Here is an 11,966-nt window from a genome sequence, read left to right on the forward strand (position 1 = left end):
ATGTAAATTTATTTGCATTAGGTCATTAACTTTTATTGAATTTGATCTAAACAATTGAGATCAGTTGTAGCAATCAAGTAAAACTTTTTTTTTTATAAATGTGAAATATATATTATTTAATATAATTATTTATCGATAATAAAAAACTGATATTATTTAAAGCATGAGAAATAGTAGTAGTGGTGGTGGCGGTGGTGGTTGTAGTGGTATTGGTAATAGTGGTTATTTCATGATCATGTCTCTAATTATTTCCTCTGTTAGAGTGAAATGGTTTTTAAAATTTTCATTAGTTTAACTTCTAACAAACTCAATAAAGCATCTCTATTTTTGATTTTGCTGAGTATCATTCCCAATGAGATTTTGAGTTGCATTCAAAACTATTTTGCAAGGTTATTAACTAATATTTACAAATAAAATAGATTCATTTTTAAGGCATGATTTAAAATTTTTGTTCAATTAAAAACTGCTTCACCTTATACAACTGGCTGTCTTCTACTTTTAAGAGAAGCATCAAGCTTCTTTAGCAGCTTACCAGTTATGCCGTACCCTTTAATCATCCAAAAAAGTATTTTCCTTGTCCTAGCGTCTCAGATTAATTTTACCTTAATTTCAGCCCATAATAAATAACTGTAAAAATTATAACTAAAAATACACATTAGTTCTTGAGATATTGTCAGTTGAAATAATGCTGTTTTAGCATTTTTGTGATAATTTGATAACATTTTAATATTATCAAATATTTTAATATCACTCTTAGGATTTGATAGTCTTAAGAGATTTATATTATACTTGATAATCGTGCCTTGATCATCCAACTTTATTAAAAAATCTTGACTTGTAATTTTATAATATTTGGAGCTAAAATGGATGCTGTAACCAGAAATCTCTACCAAAATGTTTAAATTTAATTGTAGAAGTTTTTGTAACTGAAAATTTAAAAGCTATCATGAATTTTGATAAAATATTTAGCTTTTTATTTTCACATTATGTTTTAACACCCTTTAAAGTCTGCAAAAAAAAGTTCACATGCCTAATTAAGTCTGTATTTTGGACATCTGTATAAATTAAAGTAAATATAACATATGAATGTATTTATATACAAATATGAAATATAAATTAAGTTTGATTATGTTTATAGTCTGCAAGAAGCTCATGATTAGATGGGTGTGCGGTGAAACGATGATGATTAGATGGGTGTGTGGTGAGAAAATAATGATTAGTTGGATGTGCAGTGAGACTCAAAAAAAAAGAAAAGTTGTGATGATTTTGAAAATAGTGAGTGTATTTGAGAGGGTGCCTCAGAAAAGATAATTAGGTATCGCCATTTTTAGGATTAAAAAGTAAGTAGGGAGACTTTGCGAGAAATTTAGTGCTTATAAGATTTTTAGTTCTGACAAAGTTTTAAAAAACAGATTCATGCTATTATTTATATCCCACTGTAGGTATTTTTGATATATATTTAGAACTTTTTTTGTGTGTAATGGATTTATAAAAAGTATTAGTTTCATATATTAACATGATTTTATAAACATAGCTCTAAAGCGGTTATTGATATGCTTGAAAAAAACTACAAAATACATTGTTCCATCAACAATATTGTAAGTTCTTCTTCGGTTATTTATTTTACTTTTAGTTTTATTTTTTTTGTTTTTTATTTTTTTTAACTTCTGTAATATTATAATTCTGTTGTGCAATATTCAAAAATGTTGTGTAATATGTGTATTATTAGAGCATTCAATTACCAGATGGTATTTGGATATTATAATGTAGAAGCCATGTTGCCATGTTTAAATGCAAAAGTTTTTTAATTTTTTTTTTTTAAATGCAAAATTTTTTTACCATATTAGCATAAGTTTTCATTATAGATAGAGTTGCTCCCTACTTATAGATGACATGATCAATAATAACATGCCATCATCATTGTTATCATCTTAACTTATAGATGACATGATCAATAACTAACTTGCCATCATCATCATTATCCATGTAATAGTTTTAGTAAAATCTTTATTTCAACCAACTTTTTTCAAAATTTTGTTAGTTTGGTTGTGGAAAAAAATAATTTGAACCTCTTAAACAATTATTAAAATATCCAACGCCAAGATATTGAAGTTCAATTGAATTGGTGAGAAGAAGAGCAGTAATAGTCCCTTTTTGTTATTTGCACTTATTTCATTATTTCATTTAACTTATGACGATCTCTCTATGTACTACAAAAATAATACTATTCAATCTTAAGTTAACCAGTTATAAAGTAGATTTATAACTGGTTAACTTAACTATAACTGTTTAAAACTTAAACATTGATTATCTTGAAATGAAAATATTGGACTAGTACTGTTCTTCTTTTCACCAATTTAATTGTTTGAAAACTTGTTCTTTTCGTGTTTTTTACACGAAATAAAATATTTTGCTACATAAGCATACCTCATTCATACATCATCATAATATATTCATACATCATCATAATATATTCATACATCATCATAATATATTCATACATCATCATAATATATTTATACGTCATCATAATATATTCATACGTCATCATAATATATTCATACATCATCATAATATATTCATACATCATCATAATATATTCATACATCATCATAATATATCAAACAATAGTAATTATGTTTTTATAAAAAGATGCATTCTGAACACCACTGTATGTCAGTATTAGTTAAATAATTCTATTAAAAACACTGGTTTTCTTTTTGCTACTATTAAAAGCCTTTAGTAGTTTATATAGCTATGCCCTTTATAACTTTTATAGCTATGCCCTTTATAACTTTTATAGTTATGCCCTTTATAACTTTTATAGCTATGCCCTTTATAACTTTTATAGTTATGCCCTTTATAACTTTTATAGTTATGCCCTTTATAACTTTTATAGTTATGCCCTTTATAACTTTTATAGTTATGCCCTTTATAACTTTTATAGTTATGCCCTTTATAACTTTTATAGCTATGCTGTTTTAATAAATTTAATGTTAAAAAGATAAATGTTATTTTTTTCTATTGGTTGCAAATGATTGATTTATGATTATGCCTTTAATAGATCGTAGAAGATGATTTTAACATAAAAGAAAAAGTTTTAAAACTTTTGGTTGAAAAAGAGTTTGATAAAAAGCGAGCAAGAACAATGGATATTGATGATTTTTTATTGTATGATTTTTATTTTATTTTTTTACTATTCATTTTATTTTCTAATAACATTTATAATTATAAGATTATATTATTTAAAATGTGTATTATAAATAATATACATTTTAAAATTTTAAATATATTTATATACACACACGCATGCACATACTCCGTAGAAATGGTTAAGTTACGGATAAATCCTAGTAATTGAATATCTAATAAAATGTAATTTATTGATTATTGGGAATTTTTTATTTTTTATTTTTTGGATAAATAAAAATGAGTACAAACCAAAATAAAACTATGTAAAAAAAAATTGTAGCGCGTTGTTACAATCTAGTTCAATTTCAATTTGATATCTTTCATTATAAAATTAACAAAAAAAGATCAAAATAACTTTGATTTGCAAATTTCAAATTAAATAAACTATTTACACTATTTATTTATTGTGCAAAATTTAATTTATTATTTATTTACACTATATTGTGCAAAATTTATTATTCTGAATAATAGTATGCACAAAAAAGTTTGAGTTTTCATTAGGGCTTGCCAAAAACTGTAAAAATTCACAAAACCAGTTTTTCGGTTTTTCTAAATTGTAAAACAAAGTAACCGGTTTTACGGCAGTTTTTTATTATAAAAGTAAATTTTTATTATTGCTGTATAAATCCAATGTAACTGAATGTATATACTGGAATTATTTCATTAAACTAAAAAAAAAAAAAAAAGTTCTAAGAAAACAAAATTCAGCAGAATCATTTTTTGTTTATAACAATGAAATCATAGTTTAAAACGCACTGCAAATAGCAAACATTGTGATAAAGTAGTTGTCACTTAAAAATCATGTTTTTTAATCAAATAATATTTTTGAAACAACATAGTTATAACTCAATAATCAATTTATTATTTTTATACTATTCAACTGAATATACTATTTTTAACTGAAAATTATGCACATGATCTGTTTACAAAAGTATAATTTAAAAATATACTAGAATACTACATAAATAAAGTAATACATAAATCAAATTTACAAAAACAAATTTGTTGACATCGAATTTTGTTGTTGTTTGATTATTTTAATTTTAGATTGTTATTTAACAACTTCAAATTAAAATAATAAACTGTTAAATGCTTAAACAGCAATGACAAAAAAATAACAACAAATGAAATAACAAACGAAAACATCAACAACAAAAAGTTGACAAAATACTTCAAGTTAGTGGTACTTTTTTTTTCTGGATTTTTCTAAATTATTATAAATACTTTAAAATTTAAATATTGTTGAAAGATTCTGTCTGTATGTAATCTATTAGTAAGGGGTAAACAGATTCTAGGGGCAAACAGATTCATTAAGGGGTAAACAGATTCTTTAAGGGGTAAACAGATTCTTTAAGGGGTAAACAGATTTTTAAGGGGAAAACAGATTCTGTAAGGGGTAAACAGATTCTTTAAGGGGTAAACAGATTTTTAAGGGGAAAACAGATTCTGTAAGGGGTAAACAGATTCTTTAAGGGGTAAACAGATTCTATCTGTTGACCAGCCTCGCACCCCTTCTTCATCTATTAGGCTGGCGCAGATGTATTTTTAATAAATTGTTTCCAGTTTAGGATGTTGAATGCTGGATCTTCTTGACTCAATGCATGGGTTTTACTTGTGTCTCTGTTTTTATGACTAGGCAACTCATTCTATTATCTCCTAATGAGGGTACAGCTCTAAAACTCAGTTTTATGGTTCTGAGGCCGGCTGGTAGTCAGGTTTCCCGAACTCTGTGGTGGCTCTCAGAGAGGCTGATTCCATCAACAGCTGAAAAATATCTGTTAAGTATTAACATGGTTAAGTATTAACAGTGCCATGTTGTGCATGGATGGTGTCCCTGTTTGTACTTTTGGTGTGCATTGCGGAGGCCACATTTGGAGCCCTTTGTTACGGCTTAGGGTTTATTAGTAGTAATGAGTCAATTGCTTGGGCTATTAAACGGTGTTCTGAGTACTATCTATGCTTTCAATCTAATTTAAAAATGAATAAAGTACCAAAAACTATAAAACTCAAAAAACCATCATCATCACCAAGTTCTCTAAACCTATCATTCACTAATATTCGTGGTCTTCGAAGTAACTTTTCTTCTGTTGAGTCTTATCTCTTGCAAAGTTCACCAGACCTACTTGCTCTTTGTGAGACTAATTTGAGTTCGGCTGTCTCATCTTGTGATCTTAGTGTTGATGGTTATCTTCCTCTGATTCGTAAAGACTCCAATAGTCACATGCTTGCCCTGGGCATTTACATTCATAAGAATTAACCCATTTGTCGTGAAACTAGGTTTGAATCCACAGACTAACCTTTTATGTGCTTTTGTTAAGCACCACTTCACTCTATCGCCTTTCTCTTTGTTCTATATTGCTCTCCTTCATCTCAAGACTGCACTCTTTTTGATGTTTTGTCTGATCAAATTGACCAAGCCTTCTCTTTTTTTCCATCAGCCAATATTGTTGTTGTTGGTGACTTTAATGCTCATCACTCTAAATGGCTTGGTTCTAGTATCAGTGACTCTGCAGGCATTAAGGTCCACAAGTTTTGCCTTTCTCAATCCCTAACTCAAATAGTCAACTTTCCAACTTGCTTTCCAGACAACCCGAATCATTTACCTTCTCTACTCGACTTTTGTCTTGTTTCGGATCCTAGTCAGTGCTCAGTTTCTTCACATTTAACCTTAGGTGCTTCTGATCACGGTTTGACCTCTCTAAAACTATTATCTCACTCTTCTTCGTCATCTGAATCCCCCTGTCATCGTACCTCTTACAACTATATCAAAGCTGACTGCACTCTTTCCGTGATTTTCTTCCTGATGGCCCTTGGGTAGAAAGCTTTTGTCTGCTGACAAATGTGCTTCTTACATAACTTTGTGCATTCAGGCTGGCATGGAATCTTTTATTCCCTCTTGACGATTCCAGGCTCACTCTTCTCCATGGTTTTCTTCACACTGTGCTGCTGCGATTGCCAATCGGAACCATTACTTCCATATTTATCAGCAAAACAATTCTCCAGAAAACAGACGTCTGTTTGTTACTGCTAGAAACAATTGTAAAAAGGTTTTGTCTAACGCCAAAACCCGCTATTCTCAGGTCATGAAATTTCGTATCTCATCTCAAAAATTAGGCTCTCGTGACTTCTGGAGAATCTTTAATAATATCAATAATAAGGGCAATTCTATAATTCCACCTCTCTTGTATGGTTCAGACTTTTTCACCTCACCTAAAGACAAATTGTTTGCTAAAAACTTTTCATCAATATCATCTCTTGATTCCACTAGTTGCGTTCTACCTGATATTGCCAACAAACAGGTTGATCCATTGCTTGACATTCATATCACTCCAGCATCTGTATCTAAAGTGATTTCCTGCCTAGACTCTTCTACAGCTTGTGGCCCGGACAACATACCTGTTATTGTCTTGCAGAAGTGTTCTCCGGAGCTGTTGTCTATACTTTCAAAACTATTCAACAAGTGCTTATCAGAGTCTTGTTTTCCAGCCTGCTGGAAAGCGGCATCTGTTATTCCTATCTTCAAAAATTCTGGAGAGCAATCTGATTCATCTAACTACCGTCCCATAAGTCTTCTTCCTATCATAAGCAAGGTTTTTGAATCTTTAATTAACAAACACTTAATTTCTCATTTTGAATCTAATAACTTACTTTCTGACCATCAATATGGATTTCGATCTTCTCGTTCTACAGCTGATTTCCTAACAGTAATAACTGACAGGTTTTATCATGCATTAGATGAAGGTGGAGAGGTTAAGGCCATCGCTCTTGACATTTCAAAAGCTTTTGATGAAGTTTGGCATGCTGGTCTTTTCCATAAGCTTTCTTCTTATGGTGTATCCGGCAACATCTTTAAGATCATTGAATCCTTCCTTTCCAATCGTAGCATAAAAGTTGTCCTCAATGGACAACACTCTTCTTCTTATTCTGTAACTTCAGGGGTTCCTCAAGGTTCTATCCTTGGCCCTATACTCTTTTTAATTTACATTAACGATCTTCCAGATATTCTCACATCTAAGGTGGCATTGTTTGCTGATGATACTACCATTTGTTCTTGTCGTGATAAGAAACTAACACCCTCTGATTGCTTGGAAGGGGCATTTGAGCTTGAAAAGGATCTCACTTCTGCTACAGCATGGGGCTCACAGTGGCTGGTGAACTTCAATACAGATAAAACTCAATTTTTTTCAGCCAATCGTTATCGCAATAATTTAGATCTTCCTATATTTATGAACGGTGATGTACTCGATGAGTCACCTACTCTTCATCTTCTTGGATTAACTCTTACTTCCAATCTTTCCTGGAAACCATACATCAAATCAGTTGCAAAATTAGCATCTGCTAAGGTTGCATCTCTTTATCAAGCTCGAAACTTTCTTACTTCGGATTCTATTCTCTATCTCTATAAATCTCAAATCCGGCCTTGTATGGGATATTATTGCCATATCTGGGGCGGATCTTCTAATGATGCCCTTTCTCTTTTAGACAAGGTGCAAAAATGCATTGTAAAAATAGTTGGACCTGCTCTTGCAGCCAATCTCCAACTATTATCACATCGTCGTAATGTTGCTTCTCTTTCTCTTTTCTACAAATACTATAATAGGCACTGCTCTAAAGAGCTAGCGTCTCTTGTGCCATCTACTAAAATTCATTTTTGTGTTACTCGTCATTCAATTTAGTGTCATCCTTTTTCTGTGACTGTTCCTAAATGCTCCAAAAACGCTTATGTCTAGTTTTTTTCCTCGAACATCAGCTCTTTGGAATTCGCTTCCTTCATCTTGCTTTCCTGATTTATATAATTTGTAATCTTTTAAGTCGTCCGTCAATCGTTATCTTGCTCTACAATCTTCATCTTTTCTCTTTCAGTAACTTCCAACTTTAATTAGTGGCTGCTTGCAGCCTTGTTGGAAGCGAAGATGTTTAAAAAAAAAAAAAAATTATTAGAAAAAATATTGAAATAAGTAAAACTAAGTGCACTCTAAAATTTTATATATTTTCATGGTGTTTGTGATTTTCATGTAACTTGTTAGCTTGTTAAAACAAGAAATCTTTTATTTATCTATTTAGTAATATATATTTAATAATCGGCCTTTTCTTTAGGGAAAAAAAAAAGTTTTCAGATATCTGAACAAAAAACAGGTTAACCAGTTGCAGTTTCCACTGTTTGCCAAGCTCTAGTTATCATTAATATTGCTTTAAATTTTTTGTATTAAACCAAATTAAAAATTGCCCAAAAATTGAAAATTTTAGTAACAGATAAACTTGTTTTTTGCATGTACAAACTTATAAACAAGTTGTTTTTTTTTTCAACGTAAATTAATATTTCTAATGTAACTAGAGAAAAAGAAAAACCACTACAGCTATTCAAAAAGAATTGCCACAAAAATAGAAGAAAAATATCTGTGTATTTTTATTTTATTTTCTGTTATTAAATTTGCATATTGGTAATTACAGACAAAAAAAGGTTTTTAAAATTAAAACACTAGTAATTTTAATAATATAATTTATAAATAGTCAATAATATATAAATAATAAATAATATTAGACTTTAGTACATTTTATTTATTAAAAAAAATTTTATGTTTTTTCTAACGTGCAATTTATTCTTAATTGTGAACTATTTGTTCAAGTGAAACTTAACATACGCCATTAAATTAATTGTGAGTAACAAGTTCAGTGACAATAACAAAATTACCAAAAACTTTTGTTTTTAACATCTAAAATAGTTAGTGTATCTGATAGTGTGTATCTGCTGATATCCATTTAGAAAGATTTAGGTGGTTTGAGGGAGAGAAAAAGATTTCATTACTTCATTAACAAAAATTATTAATCATGATGCGATTTTTTTACTGCATAATTTACTATGAAGCTCTCTGCACAAATCTTCCTAGAAGCAGTTTTGGGTAATCCTGCAGTTAAACGGCCTAAAATAATTTTATTTTTTCGCTTGTTGCGCTCTCGTCAGATGATGCTTTTTAAACATTAGAAATAATAAGTGAAATAATAATTAAAAAAAAAGATGCTACCCCATGCCAAACCCTTAGTCGATGTAGCAGCACTTCCTTGTAGCAACAGGCTATAAGATAGTCGATGTAGCAGCACTCCCTTGTAGCAACAGGCTATAAGATATTCGATGTAGCAGCACTTCCTTGTAGCAGCAGGCTATAAGATAGTCGATGTATGTACTGAAGCCAATAAATATTCCTTTTGTTTATATTAAAAAGTCACTACTTTGAGCAAGTCTTCACACGAAAGCGCAACAAGCGAAAAAATAAAATCATTTTAAGCCGCTTAACTGCAGGATTACCCAGTTTTGTATCTAATGTAGTTAGTTAAGATTACTATATATATTTTTGAATATATATTTTTATAAATTTTATAAATTAATAGATTTTTTTTTAATCTTACTTTTGTGATATTGAGAGAATTTAACAAAGTTTGTTATATTCTCTTAAATTTTTAAGGTTAAAAAACAAAATTTGTTATATTTGTAAAATTAAAAGATTAAAAAATAAAATTTGTTAAGTAAATTCTTCGAATTTAATTTATTATTTATTAAGTAATAATTATTGGTATTAGACTATAGCATATTGTGACATGATCATTATAAGGTTTTACCTTCCATTTTTAATGTTAAGAAAGTTTAACTTTTCGTTGTTATTTTATTATATTATTCTTATAATTATAGTTATAATCTTACTATTTTTAATACTTTGAAAATGGTTTGTTTTGATTAACTTTATTTAATAAAATTGGAATTAACAATTAATTTATATACAAACAATTTTCAAAATTATAAATAATGATAATATAAGATTAGTTATAAAACTTAAATAACATAAACAAACATACATTTTATCGATGTAAACAATAACAACATGTTAAACACGTTAAACAATAGTAACGATGTAACAAATAAAACATTTAAATAATTAAAAATAGAAATTGAAATTCTTACAGTATTACACGACGTTTTGGAAGAATTACGGTTGGGAATGAGAGCATTAAGATTAAAAAAAAGTTAAAAACAACTTGTGATTCTCTTTAATTCAATAAATCTATGTTGAAATCGCCCATTTGTACAATATTTTTTGTTTCATGACTTTTTAAAAAGAAGAGAAAAATGGGTAGATATAATTTTTGCATATAAAAAAAAAAAGAGGTCCTTTTTTAAATTTTGCCGACTGACTCGTCTAAAGGGTCAAATTTGCCTCTCCCCCTCCCTCACACACTCACCCTCCCTTCGCGGCATCCTTGGATGTAGATAAATATATCAAAAAATTGTATTACTCTTAAGTGGATTTATAACTTCAACAGAAACAGACTCAGGAAGTTTGGAGGCATAAAATAGGAGATCACTAGGAATTATGTAGTTAATTTGAATTTATGTAAAAAAGTGCACTACCTTTTTTGGACTCTGTTGGACAATGCTCAATGTTAAATTCTTGTATGGTAATGCCATTTATATTAGAATTCTCTGCATATAAATTAGATTCAGTAGTTTATCTCACCATGGGAGAGGAACTACTGCTCTCACCATTAATAGTACTAAAAAGACTGAAGAGATCATTGATGTGAAATGAAGAGAATGGAAGAAATATTAGGATGAAGGTCAATTTGTGTGCAAGGATTAATAAATTTATTTAGTTCATTAAGGTCAAGGTATTTGCATTTAGTTGTTGGACTAAACAACTAAATGCAAATACCTTGAGGTACTCAGGGGTTTTGTGAGATCTTATTCTATAAGGAAGTTTCTTTGCAGAAAAGAGTTAACATAAGTTCCAGATCAGAGAGAATGCCAAATGTTTGATATACAGTTAGTGTTGAACCATTTTTGGAAACAAATTGTAAGTATGTTTGTCAATTAAAATATATTTTATGTGAATCCAAAAGAAGCAACAGTCGCACTGGATGGCCTCTATGGTTATTTTTTTTAATTTTTTTTTGTTTGTTGCAAAACTTTGAAAAATACAAATTAAATGTTAAGTACAGAATTATAACAAAGAATAAAAACGTTTATTGAGTGCTGCCGAATTTGATTCGATAATTTTCATTTTTAGCCTAAAATATGTTAAAATTAGGATTTTGACGAAAGTAAAAAAAGATTTTTACCAGAAAAGAAATTAATAAAATACAGTAAAAAATAAAATAAATATTATGCAGTAAATTTGTATTCCAGTTCTCTTAGTGTAAACAGGATATAAAAATGTGCTTAAAAATAATGATTGCGTAAGAATTAAATCTTAAAAAAATATTAAAAGAAAACCACAATCTTCCCCCCACCCCCTTATTTAATGACCATTTCCTCCGATCTGCGTTAACTGGAACGTATCTCCTCCTAACTTCACAACTACAACAACCTAATCTATACTATCTTTTCGCTAACACACTAAGCTTTCATAGCGAAATACTAGTAACAATATACCGAAATATTGGACTTGGTCAATTGATCTATATTGCACCGTTACTGTCAGCAAGCAAAATAAAGCACGAAATACAGCAAATACATCTGAAAACGCTATAATCTATAGATATTAGTCTAGAAATCGCGAGAACAAAATATAACATTCAAAATGCTGATACGTACATTGACAATATATGTATAAAAATCCTTAAACGAATTCTACGAAACTCAATTAATCCGTTACACATAAAGACAAAAAATAAATCTAAAATAACAGCTATACAAAATATCAACTTCGGGTTCAAGATAGCCACTGCAAATACGACATACAAAAATAGTTTTACCCAACGAACATTGCCTTTTATAAGAGACG

The 11,966-nt window shown here is 29.3% G+C and overlaps 1 protein-coding gene across 1 annotated transcript in view; it reads left to right on the forward strand.

Annotated features, from left to right (window-relative positions):
• LOC100204197 (probable dimethyladenosine transferase) overlaps positions 1–11,966 on the forward strand; it is a 28,880-nt gene that overhangs the window by 15,045 nt on the left and 1,869 nt on the right. Inside the window, 2 exon segments of the mRNA XM_065801320.1 lie at positions 1,535–1,598; positions 3,065–3,171. Coding sequence (XP_065657392.1) covers positions 1,535–1,598; positions 3,065–3,171 — 171 coding nt within the window.

This window comes from Hydra vulgaris, chromosome 07, assembly GCF_038396675.1.
Source record: "Hydra vulgaris chromosome 07, alternate assembly HydraT2T_AEP".
Taxonomy (NCBI): Eukaryota; Metazoa; Cnidaria; class Hydrozoa; order Anthoathecata; family Hydridae; genus Hydra; species Hydra vulgaris.